We start from the raw sequence: 21189 nt of genomic DNA, 5'->3' as shown, positions 1-21189 counted from the left end.
CAGGTGGCAGTAGCACTCCAGTAGTCACTTATATTCTTAATTTATCAAATGGTTTCAGAGTAACTTCAAATGTAACGCTCAAACGCGGCTGGTTGTCCTGTTATTGTCAGTCTCGCGGAGTGCAGCGCTGGCATCTATTTTAATTCTATCTTCCAGAAACATCACTCAGTGTTGCAACAACAATATAATCCGCTAATCTACATTCCCTGTCGGCTCTCTCTCTGTTCTCTCTCTCCTCCTATCTCTGCCTACTCAGTTTAGAAACAGCCAAATCCACAGCCCAGGCAGCAACCATGGCAACTCCTGTTGACCTCAACATGGCCTTCACCCAGCCCGCCTCCCCGGCCGCCTCCTCCACGCCCGCCCTGGCCACCGTGGGCTCCCTGACCCAAGCCCATATGCTGGGCGCCCCGTACGGCGCCGTCCCTCTCTCCAGCCTGCTGGGGATGAAGTCGATCCCCTTTCTGACTCTGTCCAGTCCCGCCCCGGCTGTGGCGGTCAGCGCCGCCCCCTCCCACACTTCCCTGGCTGCTTACACCGCCAAAATCTCCTCCGCCAACTGCATCAAAAAGCCAGAGAGACAAAAGTTTGCTCCCTACTGATGACACCTCACTGTCAGTCCACCGAAGGACACCTGTTCTTCCACCAAGCCTGATGTAGCCATATGCACTGGCAGCGATGCTCCTGACTTTATCCTTTCACGCACCAACAGAGAAGAGACCAATGTGGATGAAGATAGTAAAATTATTGACAGACAAATAGATCATTTCTGAGTTGGGACTGCTTTCCTCGTCACCCTGTCACCGTTATTGACCCATTAAAAAAAGGGCTGTAATCTCCGCTGAGCAACACACGTTAAGCTCCTGACGTGTGTCGCTCAAGCTGGACTTCAGCCAAACATATTTATCCTTCAATAATTTGTAAGTTATACTCAGATGAAAAATGCTCTACTGTATGATGCTTTTATACAATGTCTATGTTTGCCTCTTGAGGTTTTTAAGAAACTTTGTAATTGTCTTGGGGGGATTTATTTTTCTTCTTTTTTTAAACAATATAATGTGCTATGGAACTGTTCAGTGTTACGTTGGATTTCATTTTGACTGTGCACTTGTTAACCTTTATTTATTTGTATTGTTTCAATTATTAAAAGTCTTCGTTTCCTGATGACCTTGGAGTGTCCTTCATGATCCGACTGTAGCAAGAGGAATTCCGCTGACACATGAGTCAGAATGTGATAAGGAATTAAGGATCATGGTTTGGAAATGTACATGAAAAATGAAACTATATTTTTCTATTTAACACACATTATATTATAATTCTGGGCAAAAAATGCTGAATAGTTTTCAAAAAGACTCACGCACTCTCACACTCTCAAAAAGATTTACGTTTTTTTTATTTATTAAGAACACAAAATTTGAGTTAAGAGTTCATTAAGCCCTGAAACAAAATATAGTTTAAAAAAATTAAATATGTATAGCTTCAAAAGCAATTAAACCACTGCGGCAATTCAAAGATTTCTATACAACCCTGAAATTGACTGAAAGATTTTGATTTATCAGTTTCGTATTTTCACACTGACTTCATGTCGTATAAGCACAGACGACTGGCTCTTTATTCCAGGAACTCAGACTCATCCAAACTGTGTCTGCGGCTCCATTTGTGATCAAGTTTCACATGAGCCACAGCCTCTGTTCCGGGATGTACAGTAGTATGTGGCTTGCTCACTCGATATGAAAAATGATAGTAGTGAAATATATATATATATATATATATATATATATATATATATATATATATATATATATATATATATATATATATATATATATATATATATATATATATATATATATATATATATATATATTTAATTTAATTGAACAGTTTGCTCTCCAGACAACACAGAACCTTTGTAAGTGCAGGAGTTCCTGGTCCACTGATCACACTGATGCACAAGACACGTCGCAGCTAGGATGATAACAACAACAACAAACATGGAGGAATCCCTGAACAAAAGCAAACAGATGCTTTTGTTTGCTTTGATGTTTTTGTTCAATGTCCAGGGTTTCCACTACTCTGAGTGGACTTGAAATTCTTATAAAATTGAAATTCTTATACAAATATTTTCAAGACATTAAAAGAGCTTTAGTTTTAATAAGGTGGCATAAAAACTTGAATATAGCCACCATCGTGATTTATTGTGCTATTGTCAAACTGATGCAAAATAAATAAATAATTTGTTGTTTAACTGTATGTATGGGTCCATCATTTGAGATATATATATATATATATATATATATATATATATATATATATATATATATATATATATATATATAGTGGTATGTACAAGTGTTAGCCCTTTATCTCGTAAACATCTCACCTATTCTTCACCAGCCTTCTCAGGAGAGTCAGTGCAGAATGGAGAACATAATCTGAAATGATCAAATGACTTTGGCGCTTGTCATGAGTGATGCATGATGATGCCGCTGCCTGACTTGACAAATCGTTGTCCTCCAGTGTGTCATGAGCCCATCAGATGCATCATCTGTTTGCATCATCTGCTTCCAGTCCGAGTGGACAAACTAGTTCAACTAAGGTAAACACTAACAAGCTGTATTTGGATCACATTATCATCCGGAACATCCCTTTCATGTTGGAAAAAGAAGGAGCCAGAGTTGGAGACACCTCGGTGCTGCACAAATGAAACTCTGGATCTGCATCAGCATTCACCGCAGCAGCAGCATCATCCTCTGGAGACGCAGCACAAATCCTTTCATCGTTACTCTGCTTTTTGTGTGGGACTGCATTGTAGGACGCAGAGGAGAACTGGCTGCTCTCTGAAAAGTGTGAAAATTTCTTCACACTTTTGTTGCTGGTGTCCTTGGTTTGATTGATCCTGGGGCTGTTAGACGGCAGCCTTGACCCGAGTTTCCGCAGCCATTTATTACAGTAGGAGCTGTTTCATCTGACGTTAGACAATGATCACCACGGACACTGAATGGAATTAGACCTCTAGCATGGCTCACCACTGAGACCAAGTGCTTCACAACCATTGTAAACTAACCTGGTTGCTGTTCGTCAAGCAGGCATTGATTCTTGGAGGTCATAACACAGACTCATGGCTGCTCCGGGAGCTCTAAAAAAAAAAAAAACAGATGAAGTGAGGGTCTGTGCCACAAATACTACAAATAAAAAATAAAAGTGAATACAATTTCAACACTTAATAAATGGCTCAAAATTAATTCTGATCTGTTTTTCTCCTGATTTATGAACATAAAACATTTTTATGTCTTTATATCAGTGCGTTATTTTGCACTGACTTTGGAACATAGACTCAAAGAGACGGAAGCAGGAAAGAGGGAAGTGTGACGTCAACAGTTCGACACAGTGCAGCTTCTCCTCCAAGTCCCTGGATGAACTCTGCCTCACCTGAAGTAAAAGCCGGTGAATCGAGCGGCTCCATCGAAGATGATCGGACCGATGATCATCGAATCCAGCTTTGATTGACAGCAACGCCGAGTGGCGACGCTAACCAGCTACAAACGGCCAACCTGTGTAGCTGGGAATAGTCAATCGAAGGATAATGTACGAGTGAAATGTATTGTTTTTAAATGCAATGAAACAGAAAAAAAACAACTTGTGGGCGTCCCTCAGAGCAACACCACCACCTAGCGGCTGCCTGGACACAGTGCTTCCCCCAAAACAAAGCATCATGTCGAGCTGATAAAAGATTGTCTTTATTGTTTGGCATTAATGAATTCCATACCACAGCAGTTTATGGGAGTAGGAAAACCACTTTCACCACCAACACTGATCGGTCATGCTAACACCATATGTACAGGAAAGCACATCGAAAAGTGTATAAAGTATGTCTATGGGACTCGGGTGAGGACAGCCATGATCCAGTGGATTTCTTTCCTTTTGCAAACACTGAATATAGATATTCATCAATTACATTGATCTGTGGAGTACATGTATATACACAAAACGACAATAAACTGTGTTTCCAGGGCATCTGCAATAATTCTCAAAAATATTTCACAATACTGCCATATGTACAATAACAGAATTTACATTGAAAAATTCTATTGTACCTATAGAGTTGACCCACCAATCCAACAATAGTGTCTATATCGAAGCTCAGGCGCATTGTTTCGCAGCACCCTGGTCAGTAGCCCCACCCCCGTCCCCTAACCGTCTCTGATAAATGCTCACACAACTGATGATCTCACATACAAAAATAGATGTTGTCTAGTCCGCTGACAACTTGATGTACAATAACACAAAGCGTCCACCTGCAAAAAAGACCAGTAAATCAAGTAATAGGTGAAAGTATTAGCTATATCCTTCCAGTCTGTTATTAGCTCCTTGAAACCCTCTTCTCTAACTTCATAATGGAAAAACAGCTGAGTCAGGAGTATTAGCGATACGGACGACAGTCTGGAACTAAAGCAGGACGAAATTATACAAAACACCACGAGGCAGGTTTATACTCTGACAGGACCGTCACTGGAGAAGCATGTCCGAATGAGAGGTCGTTTGATTGCACTTAAGGCAGGTAGGCGAGTCCGATGCTTTCTGAGCGGGCGTCCGTACCGGCTGCCCGCGGCCTTAGACCCATTCAGAGAAGCAAATAAGACCAGAAAGAGAGAGAGGAGAAGCGGGGTCGTGTTCAGGCGGAGAGTTCGGTCTTTACGGATCACGTGACAGCAGGAGGTTTGCCACTCTCCTCTGACGACGCAAAGGAAATATCGGAATACATTCACGTGGGTTTCCATACTCGCCGTACGGATGGAAAACAGTTGGACGTCCCTTGAGATGCCGGCTGATATCTGATATGGTTCGCTCTGAAGCAGCACTTAACAGTGTCTTCAAGGGAAGGAACAAAACGAAGCCTTCCGACGGGAAGTCGCCGTGAGGTTTCTTTCTGTTGCTTGAAGAAACTAAAGTTTCACCAGACTGCTGTTGGAGTATCATTAAATGAAACGTAAAAACATGCTTACAGACAAATTGTACAGTTGTGTACAATCAATATTCAGTTCACACGATGTCGTCTTGCGCGTCATTTTTCTCGAGGCTTCTGTGTCGGCAGTGCGGTTGATTTCTGTCCCTCATCTTGTCACTTCCTGTTGACTCCAGACAAATGGTGGACAGAAATCAAAGTGTGGTTGGGATCACTGCGCCTCCTCGTGCTCTTCGCTGATGCACTGCTCCCAGGCGTGCTTCACCTGCTCCTCCCTGTGGCCGTGAGGGGAGTGGAAGATCCTCCGAGGGAGCGGGATGGGCTGAGGCTGCAGCTCCTCCTCCGGGATGCAACCCTCCCTCAGGTAGGGCTTGGCCGGCACTGACGGGGGCTGAGATCTTCGGTACGTGATGTGATGAGGGCCGTGAGTGGGGGCGTGATGGTGGGCTCCGTGGGGGTGGCTGTCCATACCGGGATGGGCGTGAGCGTGGGGGTGCTGGTGTGAGTGCGGGTGGGACGTCGGGCTGCGGTAGTGGAAGGGCCGAACAGGGTCCATGGAGTCCATTTCTTGTCCACCGTAGTGGATGTGCAGGTACGGGGACGGCAGGTACTCGTCCGGAGGGGACCAGAGGTGACTCGGGAGGGGTTCCAGAGCATCGTTCCGGATGGGGCCGGGATCTGGATACTGACCGCCGAAGTTGCTTTCACTCAGAGAGGACACACCGCTACTGGCACTGCCCGACAGAGTGGAGTTGCTGCCCCCTAGAGCGGACTGGGGGCTGGTGGGGGAGCCGGGGATCGGGTGGAGGGGAGACTGCAAACAGAGGTACACGCTCACATGAAGGTGGCCCAAAAGTGGGTCGCAAAGTGGGTCACGCACCTATCCAATTGTATATTTCAGTCAATAAAGTCGCCTCTTGTTTTGGGTCACTAAGGGATCCCAATGTCATTCAAAAACATCAAGGCTCACCTCCTGAACTTTTTCTTTGAAGCAAGTAAAGGACAGCAATGACATGCAAGAGAAACCAAACTGAGACTTGCTCACTGGCTTCAAGGACCGAGGACTAAAAATCGCTTTACAGAAAAGATAAACAATTGAAATGTGTTGGTGCGTAATATATTCAATAAAACATGTTAAAAAAGGAAGAAAAAAACCACGGCCCAAACAGGATTAGCTGCTTCAATAGTACATTATGGATGAAGCAGCCAGGTACAATGTTTTTCAGTCCAATTCAAAAGAATGTTGTCCTGTTTACCTTTCTAAGGGAGCGGACAGGAAGTGCAGGGGGAGGGTCGCTGTTCTGGTGGTGAAACGCATCACAGTGCATCAGGAAGTTTCCTAGCAGGGGAAGAAGGGAGGAGGGTGAGGAGCTGTGTTATCTATGACAAAGTGTCCTTTAGCTGGGCTGTAACCTGAAGTACCTGGAGGGAAAGAGCGCGGGGGGACGGGCGGCATCACCCCTCCAGCTGAGGATGGGATGTAGGTCATCTGATCCCGGTTCTCTCCATCCAGGCTCCAGCTACTCGGAGCATTGGGGAACCCAGCTGGCGGTGAACACGTCAACACATGAGGAAACATCTCCCTCAGTCGGCAGCGAAACCTTGTTACCTTTCTCCGGCAGGGTCACGTGAGGGTCGGCGCACGGCTTACATGGGCTCACTTGTTGTAGTAAGGCACGCTGCATGTGGTTGTTCTATAATGGAAACATCACTCACATTCATTTCTTCTAGGGGCATTTGCTTTACAGAACACTGTTACTGTTTTAACTGACACAGTGGGAGGAAACAACGAGACATTCCTTCCTTCCAGTTGAAATGTCGAATGCATCAAACAAAACAAAGACTGACATTCACACAGGCTGCTCCATGGCTCCCCAAACTGCAGCATGTCAGACCCTCTAGCGCCCCCTAGAGGTGCGGCAGCAAGTCAAAAAGAAAGAAGAGCTACGAAACTCAACCCAACATTTAATTTGGATTCCTGAACCTCCACAGCAGCTGCCTCGATAGACTTTAATTGAAAATAGTAAAAAAAAATAGAAAAAAATGTTTTCATTCAGCCCAGATGGACGTTTTAATTAAAGTAAAGCCGCGTGAACATATTGACTAATTGCAGAATGATTACAACAGCTCCAACACAAGACTGAAAAGTGATGGACATGAAAAATACTTCACTTAAGGAGGAAAATATTGTGAAACAATATTTAATAGATATATTTAAAATGAATGAGCAAAAATGTGGGGTAAAATTAAAAGCTAACTCACAATTCTAAGTCATATTTATATATAGTATTATATTTAGAAAACGTTTTCCTAATATATTGTAAAAAAAATGTTCAGATAATGAAAGATTTAATACATAGCTGTGAAGAAAAATAGTAGATAAATTGAAACCTGTGTCTACCTGTCCGTTCTCAGCCATGTTGTTGTAATACATGGAGTTGTTGGCTCTCTCTCTGTGCGACGGGAGCAGGATCATCACTTCCCGGTTGTGTTTGGCCTTGTCAGGTAAGGACGGAGAACCTGAGCGTGGAGGAGACGACTCTCAGTGTCTGAACAGGTTGGCGTGGCGCAGCCGCGCTGCTTACCTCTGGCGCTAGAGGGCGCCGAGTTGACAACCTGTGAGGAGTTGGAGCGGATTGAGCTCAGGCTGGAGGACGAAGGGCTCGGCTGGAAGTTGAATTTTGACATTTAGGACTCACAGTCATCCATGTTTAATGAGGCTTCAGCTCTCACCTGCATGTGTATGCCCTCCTCCGGGTGCTCCCCCATCAGACCATCGGTCATGATCACCAGGTTTCCTGCCTCGCTGGAGGTGTGAGACGAAAGGGAGGACGAGGAGTGGCGGATGGAACCTTGTAAGTTCAGTGGGCTGCAGGACAGACAAAAGTGAGCCAATCATCCCGGAGCCAGAACAGGCTCCTCCCACCCACCTGTGTCGGTGAATCAGCCTCATGCTCTCCGGGCTCATGTGGTTGTTGTGGGTCGACAGGATGCCCCTCGGAGAGTTGACCCCGGCGCACCCCGCGGGGCTGAATCGATCGACGCCCGGCACGCCCTGAGCCCCAAAGATATACTGCTCTGAATATTTACACTGATCACAGCCGCTGCTGGTGTTTCCTCCACTCACGTGGTGCAGCCCTGTTCTCATCATGTGGAACTGGTCCACCAGTTTCTTGTGCAGCGGGCGCATTTCCGGGTGCACCAGTTTCTCGTGGACAGCGAGGCCGACCCCTAGAATGTGAACCTGAAAACAGCAAAGGAGTTGAATTGGTTCCTGACGGAGCAGGCCAGCCGGTTGATCGGACCTGTTCTTGCATGAGGTCCTTCAGGTGTGTGATCCGCTCCGTGTCTTCCGGGTGACCGCTGATGTAGTCTTTATCAAAAAATGCCTGAGGAGGAGACAACAGATGATGAGCAATCGCTGTGTCACGCTCCGCTGTCGTCATCTCTACCTCCTGATATCTGGCGATGCCTCCGTTCACTGCGGCGTCGATGACTCCATTCAGACACATGCTGAGTGGGTTGATGTTGCCGTGGTGCTGCCGGTGCTGGTACTGGCTTATCAGAGTCCGGAGCTCCTGGGTTTTATTCTCCACCACGTAGATGGCGTTCTCCAGTGGGCTCACCTCCACCTGGAGGTCAGAGTTCACCCAGGCATGAAAGCAGTCGGTGTGTTTGTGTCACAAATGTACGACGATGGCAGGGACGTTGCTGCTCCTCACCACTTCTCGCCTTTCCACCTCAGCCCAGCGGGAGATTCCAGGGAGAGGGCGGGAGAGGATCAGGGCGGTGCGCTCGATCCACAGGCTCTGTGAAGTGGAGAAAAGGTTCGCGTGACTAGGCAGCGCTGCACTTCAGCCAGAAGCAGGTCAGATCACTGGAGAGAGAGTGGGGAGTCTGATGTGTCCAGAATTCAGATGTGGGTCACTGTGTTGCTGGGGACGACGCCGAGAAGTCCGGCTCTTATTGGGGACAGAGAACTGCTGACTAAGAGGTCTAGTTTTTGCTAGTCAGGCGAGTACACTGGGTTTCCCTTTGGCACTCTGGTTTCCTCCCACAGTTAGGAATAAAATGTCAAACTGTCTGCAACCTTTCAGTGATCGTGTCAGCGGCTGAGACAAGAGTGTGTTGTTCTCTTTGTGAGTCATAACAGCATGAATATTCATGACAACAAACACTCCGACGGAGGGGAAAAAATGAGAGGAAAATTAAATAGTAATTTGAGATGGTGTTGCTGGCTGAGCTTGGTGAGTTTGTCAGAGGCGAGTGAGTCATTTAGATGAACAAATTAACCTCGCAGGACCACGAGGAGGATTCTGCCTCACAGAACGCTTGGCACATTCATTATCACCGGTGGAGGCTCCAGGATGTGATGTCAGCGCTGTACACAAGGAAGGACTGAAACAATTGGGCTCTGTCTCCCGCCAGATAAGGACATATATGTTTTGTTTTGTTTTTTACTGTGAATTGCAGCCAAATTATCTGAATGGTTTTGTAACTTGAATGATTAATTTCTGGTGAAAATGTTGGGGTTTTACTCAATACATCCTGATATATTTGTTCACTGACTAGTGATACAAAAATAAAAACAATATATAATGAATTTATCTTCTTAATGTAATATGATAGTGAGTTCGCGCTTTAAAAATAGAAATAGAACGATTAAGACTATAACGCTGTAGCTCCACCATATGACCACTGAGTGCCGCTGTTTCTTCTTAAACTACGCTGCGGGCCCTTGGGAGAAGAATTTAACGGTCGTTAAAACAAAATTGCCCGGAGAAAAAAAAGACAATTTCACCGTTATTCGTAAAATTCTAGGCTTAAGCAACAACATAGCAGGAAAAATATAATTGTCATTAAGGCCTACTACAGTTAGTGGGTTTGAAAAAGAGGGATGTTTAGAGGAAGAAAATGCAACATTCACAGTAAAAAGGGGCTCGAGCAGCAGAGTAGAAGGTGGAATTTTGTATTCTCAAAGTCTCACGAGCATCTGCCAGACAAAATGGCCACAGTGCGACATGTCCACTTTCAACTTACCCTGAACTCGTTCTCGCGGTCTTTGGGCCCCTTGTGGAAAGGCCTGTCGTAATGGAAGCGGGTGACATTGTTTATGCGGTAAAAGCTCTTGATCCTTTCAGGCACTCGCTCCAGTTGAGGCACATCAGAGATGTCTGACACCGGAGTCACCGCATAGATCTGCAAGTCTGAAAGTCAAGTGTCAAGGATTCACCAACGAGAGTGCGAGGGATCACTTCCAGCAGGTTTGATCTTCCGTTCTGAGATCAAGATCAAGTGCTTATCGTAAATGTGGCACTATCCTTATTTTTTATCAGAAATAAAGGTGATTTTAAAAGGATACACTGAGCGTCACTCTGCAGGATGGTGTCATCTGGTTGGTTGGGATGCTGCATGGCGATAGCTTGGGGAAATTCTCCCAGCATCCTTTGCTGGAAGTCTTCTAGCCGTTCATAGTCATAACCACGGCAGACAAACTCCTTGTTCTGGGGACGAGGAGGAGGGAAGCATCATATCAGCTTTGGCTCTAAAGTTCAGATTCCCATAGCGTACAGCAACGGTTGGCACGATTTTTATGAGCTTCAGGTACAGTTAAATATAATCCCTGTTTCATTCCCCTTATTGACAGACACTTATGATGGAAAGGTAATTCATTTCATAGTCTTTCCACCACTATTTTCTGTCCATTTAGCGGCACCATTCTTACCCTGAGGAAGAATGGAAACTTCCTGCCATAGAATCCCATTCTGAAGAACTCCGGTTCGATCCTCTGCTGCTCGATGATGTTGTCGTAGTACGCTGCCTCCATTTTCTGACACACAAGATCACAACATTTTAGTCGGAAACATCGGCGTTGTTCAGCTGGAATAGGAGTAACGGAGATGCAGTGGAAGGTTGATTTGACTCACCCGGATCCAGCTGAGGCTCTGGTAATCATATAAGGTCTCATATTGGAACGCTAGCTCACGGCACAGAGAGATTCCATACTCCCAACACTGTGAGAGAGGAGGACGGATAGCATCAATTTCACCCACACATGTCAGACCAAATCACCTCCATCAATTCATCCGTACCTTTACATAAAACAGGGAGCCTAAAATAACATTCAGAATCTTTAAATTCTCCTCAAAGTGGCAACTGAATGTATTCATGTTGTAATCTAAGGTTGCAATTAAAAAGAAAAGTATTTTATATTCTAATTAATATTTCATTTTGGGAAAGACCAGGGCAGCAGGTGGCAACAACGTTCAAGAGCTCACAGCGACGAATGGATGACAGAACATTCAAAACGCTAGTAAATCCACTATTTTCTGATCATAGACGCATGAAAATGGATTTATTTAATAGGCATTTCCATCGAGAGGTAGGATTTTATTTTGTAGTCTGTTCCGGTCACGTGACCGGAAGTAATGAATTAAGCACTCCACAACAACATGGTGACCGAGTGAATTCACTGCGTGCCAAATGAAAATTACTGTGGATATGGGCAGTTTTATCGAGAGGAGGGCTTCAAGCGTGAAGAAGGCGACTCCATGGCCTCACCAAAGTTTGAGTTTAGCACGCTACTAAGTTTTAGTTGTAAAAGCATCATCAGATTCAAGACTTCTGTCTGTGCAAAGCATCTTTTTTTAGAATCATCCTGTGTCTATATATATATATATATATATATATATATATATAGACACAGAGCTAATGCAACAGTGACCACTTGGATGAAAGAAGATGTCGACCAAGGACACTTGAGCTCTAAAGCACAACAAATAATCACATCTCAGCGTGGTGGAGAAGACACACATTTCCAGACCACCAGAAAGCTTAGATGACAAAGAGTTAACAATGTGGTCTCCTGGGACGTTCTCCTCCAAAAAGCACAGGCATCAGTCCGCTAATTTAATTTAATGGAAGAACACCAGCCAGAGAGGGGGGATTCTGACAAGTAAATCACATTGAAGGAGACATTTGACCTAATTGTGATAGAAAGACGAGCCTTGTGCCATCATGGTATTCTGGAATTGATGGTTTTAAAAAAATAATAATGTCCTTTCACCTGAGGGAGCAGTGCGGAGCAATCCAACAATTATTTCCTATTACAAGGAATCTGTACTTTTATTCAGACCCCCTGCTGCTCCTCCAGATCAACCTGTGTTTGTGTGTAGACGCTCTCACCTTGCCCTTGTTGAAGTAGTGCAGGATCTTGCGGCTCAGGTTCTCTTTCCGCTGCCACTCGCTCTGACAGGGGTAGTGCAGGAAGTCCCTGAGAGGCCGGTCCTCCCACTGGAGCAGCTCCCAGTATAGCAGCAGTGTGAAAGCTGCCTCTGTTGTCAAGAGGAAAGGTCACCAACAAATGTGCACACTCATGAGATACTGTTTCTCACAAGGCCACAGATGTTGTACAGATTTTTTTGTCATCTGATCCGATACCTTCAGGATATTGGGAGCACTTTTACTGAGCAGATGGTGCGTCAGACCGTCTGTCATGATATACCCAATATGATAGGGATTTTACATGACAGTTAGTGATGACAAAATAAACAGAAGTCTGGAGTTGGGACAGCTCAGTTGGGACCCCAGAAAAACCAAACTAACTCTGATTTAGAGACAGTGACCTGTCTCTTAGATCAATTATACTCTTGGTGAAATCAACATTATTACAATGTAAAACACTATGTACAGCTACTTACAATTAACTAGCCAGTAACAAAGACCTTGCCTCAGTGGGATTTGAATCCATGACTTCTAACTCAATAGCCTGCTTCAGGGCCAGTTCAGTAGATTCAGTAGATATTACTGACACTGAATATTTAAGCAGCAGTGACCAAAAAAACTCCAAAAATGTATCAAAGTTTGAGCTAAAATTAAAGCATGAATGTAAAAGGTAGATGCGTGATTGTGGTTTTATTTAGTAATATTTTGATTCAAGCAATAAGAAATTCCCCAAACAAACCTGTGAAATCTTCAGCTTGCAGATGCAGGTCGGACAGTTTGTGGATGTAGCGGATGTACATGTCTTCCTTGTTCACCTCCGACTTGTAGAAATTCTGCAGCCATTGCAAACATGAAAAAATGAGACGTTCATGAGTGGATTATTTAAAAAATAAATGTATCACTTTCTCACCATGAGGTTGACCGAACCCCCCATCTTCTTGTTCTCCATCTCGTCTCCTTTCATGCAGTCCCTAAAGTGAACGTTTTAAAGCATGAAAAAGACGTTTGTCGGCTTAAGCGTGTCGGTGTACCTGTAATCCAGCAGTCGCTCCACCAGCCTCGTGACAGATGTGACAAACGAGATTCCAGTCTCCCTCCAGGTCTCCTGCTCGATTTTCTCCAGGAGGCTGCAGCAGAGAGCAGTTTTTACTGACTAACCTGTGAAGGGTTTTCGCCAGGCTCACCTTGGATAAGGACCGAAAAGCTGAGTCCTGGACAAAAAAAAGAAGAAGAGCCATTAGTTCAGTGCGTCTCTCCACAGACAAACCCAACATGTGTGAGGCTCACAAAAGGCTGAAGAGCTCTCGGTGGTTATCATCGCCTTTTCCATCTGACACCATGCTATCCAGCTTATCCATCAGCTCTGCCTCCACCTACGCACAGAACACACACGGTTAAGCCAAAACTCTGTTACACAAGAAGTCCGCTTTTCACATATCGCAGTGTCACCCCGACCTGTTTGAAGTTCCCGTTTTTTCTCTGCTCCCAGTCCATCATGTCGTGGAAAATGGGGATCATTATGTTGCGGACTTCCGTTTGAGGGACGAGAGTAACTCCCAGGAAGGGCCCCATCATGCCGGGGATGAAGTGCGGCTTGTTGTCGCCTTGGTAACAGAGATGATGCTGTTATTTCATTCTCTTTTCAGCAGATGACCGAAACTCATACCTAATTTCTGCCACATGCTGAAGAGCTCATACGCCATCATGACTCTCATATCTCCATGTCTAAGATGAGAAGAGGAAAGAGTGAACTGCTGCTTTGCGATGCAACATCCCAGTGAGTTCCTTTACTTGTCGAGGATTTTCTTTCTCTTTCCGGGACTCAGAGCCTCCAGCTGCAAACTGGGTTGGTTGATGTAGAGCACAGTGAGACTGAAAAATGAATTCCACACCTGGAAAGCAAGTGAAAACAGACCCAATGAATGAAACAACAGATGCTTGAAAACAAAGACCATGGCTTCAGGGTTCTCGCCAAGACACACCTTGAAGTCAAAATCTGCTTCGGAGAAGTTCTTGTGCAGAGCCGGAGAGAGAAACTGCGTCGTCACGACGATGATGCTGCACAGAGCGCAACAAACACTTACAATGTCATCTTCAAAAACACCCCAGCTGCCAAAAATAAGTCGCTGCCAGCATGCGGCGCTAAGGGGTATCTGGGGAATCTGATCCTGTGATGGACGGCTATCTACTGGTGTCATCAGGAATGTGACGGCTTGTTGTGACCTGTAGGTCAAAGAGACCCGTGTGTCGGACAGGTCAGGTGGTGTGTGGAGGGGTGACACGTTAAACAGGTCGATTCAAAATTGAAGAAAGACATTAATAAGTGATGCAGCTCAATGTTTAAAATTAGCATTTATGTTTCATGGAGCAGAACATTCCGAGCAGACACGTCAAATCCACCAGGTCACAGTTTGACACCATAATTACATTTTGCTTGCTGCTGGCATTTTCTTCTCACGGCGATAATATAAGTTTGACAATAACCAGTCATTAAATATTCAGTCCAAAGTCATACTGCATTCGTGCTGCATTTTTCATTTTGCCGAGTCATCACTCGCATCCTGTCCCACTGAACTACATCTAGAATCCAGAATATTCTTCAGGGAAAAAGAAATGTTTCATCCAGAAAATACATTAAATTCATATACAAGCAAAAAAAAAATATATATATATATTTGACCAAAAATATGATACAGATATCTGTTGAAAATAATATTTCATCCAACCAAATTGGACATGCCACATTCAAAGCCCCAAACACATTTCAAATCTGCTTTTATTGACAGCTCACAGGTCAACTGCACTCCCACCACTCACTTCCTCTTTCGTCACTTGCCATCAGGGGTCGCCACCACATCAAGTCCTCCACCTTAATCTATCTTGATCATCCTCCCTAGTCACACCTCTCCTCCTCATGTCCACTTCCATGAACCTCACTGGCTGTTTTGCTCCTCTCTTTCTCCCTGCTGTCTGCAATACTCTCAAAACTTCCACAGAAGTTTGAGTCCAGTCCGTATTCTTGATTCATCATAAATCATCGCATACATTTGCATCAGATGGTTGGGTTTTTAACTTATTGCTCAAGTATAAAGTTGGTTTTCAACTGTTACCTTTCCAAACACGCTGGAGAGAAAGCACAGATTCATACTCACTGACTAGTCAGAAGCCTCATAACGCTCCAGTCTCGGGGGAAGATGGTCAGTTTCATCAGGTTGCGGAAAACGCAGAAGATCTTCAGCAGGAACTCCTGAGTGGGAAGTGTAGGTGGTCAGCAGTGAGCAGGAGCGTGTGTGTCCTGTGCAGCTCTCCTACCTTCAGCTCCTCTTTGCTGTGAAAGTTGTTGAGTAGATGATGGAAGTGGAGCTCAGTCATCTGTCGGAGCAGCGAGAGAAGGCAGGAAACGTACTCTCCCTGAGTCAAGCAAAGGGGACACGCCACAGATCCTCTGGTCAGTAAGGCAGCGTAGAAACCAAGAGCAAAATAGAGAAAGCTCTTTACGGTGATCTCTGCGGTGCACTGGGGGCAGCGTTGTCCTCTTGATGTCTCCACTGAGTGCGACTTGCTCATGATGGACAGCAGAGTCTGCAGCAGCACGTCCAGGAGGCTCTCCACCATCATCTCCACTTCCTCGTGAACTGAAGACTCCTGGTGAGCAACCATGAGTGTGTTCAGCATCAGATCATAAAAGCATACATGAACACCGTGGTACCATTGAGCTGGTTTTGATGATGGAAAAGATGCTTCCTAGGATTCCTGAGCAGATGAGCAGCTCTCTCTGCTGCCGTAGATGAAGGTGAATATGATGCAGGACGACGGGCAGCAAGATACTGCGAGACTCTGAGCAACCCACCGCCCCCCAAAAAAACACAATTAATCCAGAGTTTATTTCATTTTGTCATAGCTTTTGTTTGTGCTCACCGGGGAAGAAAAAGAGGCGGCTCTCAACCGTGCGGGCGATGGACTGCAGCTTGACAACATCCATGGACTGGCCGATGTCCACTGTGCTGGGCATGCTCCCCAGGGTGCCCCTGACATATTCAGCCACCTCCTGAACAGTGAACATCTGCAGCAGCTCATCAAAGATATCAGGGAAGCTGTTCAGCAGCGCAGCCTGAGGGTGAAAAGAGACACCAGCGGATTGATGGACTGATAAGAGGACGGAACTTCTCTTGCAATTACAGACGACAGTCACAGCTCCATGTTAGTGGAACATAAGTAAAACAATGAGTTTATCGCTATGACAATTTACAGCAAGCCTTTTCTTTGTTTCTGCTGGATTGGTGAACCAACACAGGGGGGCGCTGTAACTTACTGCGATGGAAGACAGCGTTGGAGAGACATGCAGAGCTGATCACCCCCCTAAGATCAAGACAGCAGGGGGCAACCGCACGTGTGGAGGTGACATAAAGTATGAAGAAAAATTAAACACAAAAAAAACATCACCAGAACATAAATCGAAACTATGAAGACGAAAAAGCAAAAACAAGAAGTACATAAAGTGATGCGTGCTTAGGTCGTGTTCGCTCGCCAGGGTCATACCTGAGTGAACACCAGGTTCTCCGAGCTGCGACTGTCTAAGCTCAGGACGAAGCGGATGGACTGAAACAGCTCTTGAATGCTGGCCCGGAACTGCTCCTCCTCCATCCCACAGGTGGCCCTCGAATACAGGATACGAGACTGGACGATGAACTTGAAAAGATACTCCAGAGCCTGAGGACGATGACAAATTTCAAAAGATGAAATTAGGGGGAAATAAAGAGGCAAAATCTCTTGGTGAATTTTCTCTTCTTTACCCTCATGGCCTCCTGGATGTGATCTTGGCGAACCACTTCGGCCGAACGATCCATGTACCACTTCAGACATCGGATGAGCTCTCTGCAATCCCAAGACAGATTGTTCAACACAGATGCGCCAGTTGTGTGTTCGAAGCAAATCTAACCATACTTGTATGCCAGCGCTCCGGCAAAGTGGTTTTGAATGTAGGAGTCCATGACAGGTCTGAAGTGGTAGAATCGACTGTCCCTGAGCAGGTTGATGATGAACACCTAAGCACACGTCCACAAACATATCAGTGACTCGCTGTATATAGGAGGAAAATTCCATCTTTTGTTTGCCCACCAGTGACTGGAAAACCAGTGGCCCATATTTGTCAGTGTTGTCATCTAAGAGACAGAAGAGTGTGTCCAGGACGTCTCGCAGAAACTAAGAGAAGAAAGGGAACAAGACTCAGCTGTCAAATAAAAAAACGTTGACATGTATTAAAATGGAAAACAAAAGAGAAGCCCCCGCACTTCAACACAATCAACCTGGCAAGTTGTTTCTCTACTTTTTTTATAGTTATGGAAGCTCAACGTGTTGGAACAGACCAGCCATTTTACAAGCTGTGTGCAACTGAGTGGTTTCTCTTTTTGCTTACATCTTTGGTGGGAGTCTAATGCAGTCAATGAGATTCGACTGAGCTAAAACTTGATCCCCTATTACAGAGAAGTAATGTACTCCAAACTGACAATTTATTTTTTACACATTTTAAACTTTAAAACTCTTCCCCATACTGGAATGAACTTTTCCAATTTCCATTTAACTTTGCAATGATAGTTAGCTTCTTCCTGTGTAAAAACTAACCAGATTTAATCAGGAATAAAAATTTAATTTCAATGTTTTGACCCATCCAATACTGTTGCAGTGCATTATGGGACTGTGCATTATGGGCGGAATTTCACAGCTGAGCTATTAAGAACAAACTTTGGCCATAACCAGCTATTAATGGAGAGAGAGTTGGTCCATTTGGTCTAATTCTTATGAATATATATATATATTTTTAAGAATGTATCCACCCTGAAAAAAAAAAGAAATTAAAGGTTTTCCACATGACATCACTTCTACAGCTCATGACAGCGAGAGCCAGGCAACATATTGAGCAGCTCATGTTCAGATGTGGCTCCTGCCTTGACAGACTGTGAGCAGACAAAAGCCCAGAGTCTGCCTCCAAGGCATCCCGTCAGTCAACCGTGAGGGAGAACCTCTTCACATGACGAAACATCCACACTCTATTATTTTAAAGAAACAAGTTTCACAAAAGCCTTGACAGTATTTGGAGGAGAAATGACCTGGAGAAACTCATTCCTCTGTCCATCAATGAAATAGCAGAGACAAACATGAAATATAAACTGATGTTTCGTGTCGAGACCCCGATGAAAACAGGATGACTCTGTTGTGCATTTCGTATACAGTGAGTCAAAAAAATCACCCACAGGAGCGAAGTTAGTGTCACCTCCTCTGCCATTTAAAGCAGGGATTATCACCTTGACTATTTCTTCCCCACTGATCTGACGCAGTCGACCCAGGATGTCCAGCACTCTGTCCGGATGGGCCTTCCAGTTCAGGAGAGCCAAAAGGTCCACTGCAAAGGAAAAGATTGGCAGTCAGGAATACATGGAAGAGACTCCTACTCAGGGTGGTGGATACCATTTTGCGTGAGCTTGGTGGAGCAGAGGATCGTGGAAACCCAGAATGTCTCTTTGGGGCTTCTCTGGAAGGGAAGGTTGGCAGGCAGGTTTGGGCAGCTGTTGAAGTCCTCTTTGCAGCAGGGCAGGCTCAGGTAGAGACCCTGGTTGGAGAAGGTGGCGTTCTCGTCGCACTGGGATGGACAGGATATAAAGGTCAGCCAGGACGTGGGGCATTGATGACATTGATCGAGTTATTGAGCCGTAACTTAAGACCAAGAAGAGAGTTCCGGTCCCATGATGGAAGCAGACACTCATATATATACTGATATATATATATTTCTATTTAATAACACTGTAATAATCCTTCATAGTTATTGTTTGGTACCTTGTAAACATAGAGCTCATGGATCTCGTCCGACAGCGTGGTTCCGTCTTCTCTCATGAGCGGTGTGAACGCAAAGCCAAACAGCTTCTTCTCTCCTTTATCTTTCGCTGCGAGAAGCATCATTTAATGAGTCACACCACTCGCAAACAACCTTTGTATGATTCCATGTTGTAATAAAGTCGTGTTATGAGAGCCACCGTGCTGCATTATTGACTCACTGGAGCAGTGTCTGAACTCGAAGCGTAGGTGGGAGCCCCTGAAACGATCTATGGGAATAGGCAGCTTGACCATTTCGCTCCAGCGAGGGCTGTTGTTGTGGTAGAGGACGAAGGAGCGGTATTCGCTGGTGTTGGGTTCGCCACAGCCCAAGCTGATGCAATCCTGAGAACACAAGCGGTGTTACTTTTTCTTCCTCGTGCGCTGTAAAAGTTTCACTTTTTATGACTCATGCGGTAATGATATTCCACATGACTAATCTCCGACTGTGGCTCATACTTTGAGTGTGTCTCCGTCAGCGTAGAGGACATACAGAGTGACTTCGATGTTCTTCTGAACGCTTTTGCCGCCCCTCTCGAACTCCCCTCTTTCCAGGGTCAGGTACAGGTCGTTGCGGTTATCACCTTAAAAGCACAAGGGTTTGATCAGTGAATTTGGTTCTGTCAAGTGGAAGCCAAAAACATCTGCTTGCTCGCTGCTTTGACGCTAATAAGTTCTAATATACGTGTCAGCCACAGCTCTGAGGATGAAGTGCGGCGGTCACCATAAATGAAGTTGCTGTGCAGGGAGCACAAGGGGTTGCTAAGACGTGCTCCACTCATCATTGTTCTTGTCAGTGAGCGGTGACCCCGAGGAGCTGCGCGCACTGAACGCCCCTCTCTGCTGCAACACCTTTTGTGAGGTCACTTTTTTAATGGGATAAATATCTGCTGCTGCAGCGCAGGAAGATATTGCAGTTATTTATAATGAAAAAACAGACTATAGTTATTTATATCCAAGTGATTTCCTTGGGGACATGAGTCACGCACTGATATTGGGAGGTATTTCAGGCTGAAAGGGAAGCAAAGTAATGGAAGTAAAGAAAGAGAACTCTTGTGACGTCATGGGATTTTGAAAAAAAAAACAGGGATAATATCCGATCATCCATTGACCGGCCATGATGGGCACCTAGTCAGCTACCTTCTCTTCATGAGGAGGAACATCAGTTCTCTTCTTAGTGAAGACTTCTCAGATTAGAAGGGGTGGGAAGACGTGTGGGCAGAACTCACCGCTGACAATAACACAAGCACTCTTTTGGCTCAGCTCTTTCCTCATTAGGACAGATATTCACTATTCATGGAATCTTCAGGAGATGTTGACAGAGGAACAAGGACCAGATGACTCTCTCTTCTTCACTGATATTGTGTGTGTTATTCAAGCAAGTTCCTGAACACTTCCACCTCCTAGTGAGGCACTGATCTCATAGCTATCAGCAATATTTATTTTAAGAAAGTTGAGATATGAGGGTCCACTGAAGAAAGGGGGTCATAAGACTTCGGAGAGTGTCACCACAAGGTTGCGAACGCCTCGGATCTCTCAGTCGGAGCAGGATGAAACTGGTTCCTTCAGGTTTGCAGCCTATAATTACAGGAGTTCCTCAGCTTGTTAGACTGATGTTGTTGCATCACTCCAGAGTGTTTCCATCCTCCTTCACCCGATATCCTCCTCTCCACATCCGCTCTTTCATCTCCATCCTCTGCAACCTGATCTCTGACCTTCCTCTGTTTCCATTCCTCCATGCCATCTGGCCTCAGGTCTCCTCCTGCTTGCTGGACCTTTCTGTAGCCATTACCCCACCCCCCATCCACCCCGGCTCACAGCCTCCTCACCTGGCAGGATGACATCTGGGAAACCTAGTTTGCGTGTGAGTGCCAGAGCCCTGTTGAAAACCGCCTGGTTCTCCCGTCTGATCTGCTCCAGCTCACCCCTCAGCAGCTGTAAGGAAATGATGAGGCCTGCAAGAAGGGGGTGGGAACGGTGGAGGGACGTGTGGAGAAGGGGAAAGGGCAAATGGAAAGGTGCGAGGGCGGTAAGAGGATCGTGAACCAGTGACGAATGGAGAAAGGGACAGAGAAGTGTTTAAGGGACATTAGTCAGAACGAGGAGGAGGACAGCGGGGTGTGAGTGGGAGT

At 45.3% G+C, this 21189-nt stretch overlaps 2 protein-coding genes across 2 annotated transcripts in view; one reads left to right on the top strand and one right to left on the bottom strand.

Annotated features, from left to right (window-relative positions):
- LOC128749593 (poly(rC)-binding protein 4-like) overlaps nucleotides 1–1165 on the top strand; it is a 30775-nt gene extending 29610 nt beyond the window's left edge. Inside the window, exon 15 of the mRNA XM_053849334.1 lies at nucleotides 257–1165. Within this exon, the coding sequence (XP_053705309.1) occupies nucleotides 257–602 (346 nt within the window). The 3' untranslated portion in view covers nucleotides 603–1165. The remainder of the gene's footprint in view (nucleotides 1–256) is intronic.
- A 2559-nt stretch (nucleotides 1166–3724) lies between these two features.
- dock3 (dedicator of cytokinesis 3) overlaps nucleotides 3725–21189 on the bottom strand; it is a 32503-nt gene continuing 15038 nt past the window's right edge. The window contains exons 14-54 of the mRNA XM_053849203.1: nucleotides 20887–21012; nucleotides 19517–19641; nucleotides 19240–19402; nucleotides 19022–19128; nucleotides 18656–18827; nucleotides 18493–18590; nucleotides 17309–17392; nucleotides 17135–17235; nucleotides 16984–17065; nucleotides 16730–16900; nucleotides 16109–16301; nucleotides 15900–16027; nucleotides 15689–15835; nucleotides 15503–15601; nucleotides 15343–15437; nucleotides 14173–14248; nucleotides 13982–14082; nucleotides 13857–13915; nucleotides 13646–13794; nucleotides 13478–13563; nucleotides 13375–13401; nucleotides 13222–13317; nucleotides 13101–13161; nucleotides 12930–13023; nucleotides 12152–12300; nucleotides 10894–10980; nucleotides 10692–10796; nucleotides 10329–10470; nucleotides 10007–10173; nucleotides 8689–8775; nucleotides 8419–8598; nucleotides 8272–8355; nucleotides 8094–8210; nucleotides 7897–8039; nucleotides 7700–7835; nucleotides 7552–7633; nucleotides 7368–7486; nucleotides 6576–6660; nucleotides 6389–6511; nucleotides 6223–6305; nucleotides 3725–5780 (exon numbers count right to left, since the gene is read on the bottom strand). Coding sequence (XP_053705178.1) covers nucleotides 5178–5780; nucleotides 6223–6305; nucleotides 6389–6511; nucleotides 6576–6660; nucleotides 7368–7486; nucleotides 7552–7633; nucleotides 7700–7835; nucleotides 7897–8039; nucleotides 8094–8210; nucleotides 8272–8355; nucleotides 8419–8598; nucleotides 8689–8775; nucleotides 10007–10173; nucleotides 10329–10470; nucleotides 10692–10796; nucleotides 10894–10980; nucleotides 12152–12300; nucleotides 12930–13023; nucleotides 13101–13161; nucleotides 13222–13317; nucleotides 13375–13401; nucleotides 13478–13563; nucleotides 13646–13794; nucleotides 13857–13915; nucleotides 13982–14082; nucleotides 14173–14248; nucleotides 15343–15437; nucleotides 15503–15601; nucleotides 15689–15835; nucleotides 15900–16027; nucleotides 16109–16301; nucleotides 16730–16900; nucleotides 16984–17065; nucleotides 17135–17235; nucleotides 17309–17392; nucleotides 18493–18590; nucleotides 18656–18827; nucleotides 19022–19128; nucleotides 19240–19402; nucleotides 19517–19641; nucleotides 20887–21012 — 5132 coding nt within the window. The 3' untranslated portion in view covers nucleotides 3725–5177. The remainder of the gene's footprint in view (nucleotides 5781–6222; nucleotides 6306–6388; nucleotides 6512–6575; nucleotides 6661–7367; nucleotides 7487–7551; nucleotides 7634–7699; nucleotides 7836–7896; nucleotides 8040–8093; nucleotides 8211–8271; nucleotides 8356–8418; nucleotides 8599–8688; nucleotides 8776–10006; nucleotides 10174–10328; nucleotides 10471–10691; nucleotides 10797–10893; nucleotides 10981–12151; nucleotides 12301–12929; nucleotides 13024–13100; nucleotides 13162–13221; nucleotides 13318–13374; nucleotides 13402–13477; nucleotides 13564–13645; nucleotides 13795–13856; nucleotides 13916–13981; nucleotides 14083–14172; nucleotides 14249–15342; nucleotides 15438–15502; nucleotides 15602–15688; nucleotides 15836–15899; nucleotides 16028–16108; nucleotides 16302–16729; nucleotides 16901–16983; nucleotides 17066–17134; nucleotides 17236–17308; nucleotides 17393–18492; nucleotides 18591–18655; nucleotides 18828–19021; nucleotides 19129–19239; nucleotides 19403–19516; nucleotides 19642–20886; nucleotides 21013–21189) is intronic.

The sequence above is a fragment of the Synchiropus splendidus genome, chromosome 18 (genome assembly GCF_027744825.2).
Source record: "Synchiropus splendidus isolate RoL2022-P1 chromosome 18, RoL_Sspl_1.0, whole genome shotgun sequence".
Classification (NCBI taxonomy): domain Eukaryota; kingdom Metazoa; phylum Chordata; class Actinopteri; order Syngnathiformes; family Callionymidae; genus Synchiropus; species Synchiropus splendidus.
Note: the sequence above shows the minus strand (reverse complement) of the source record. Positions and strands in the feature narration are given on the sequence as shown.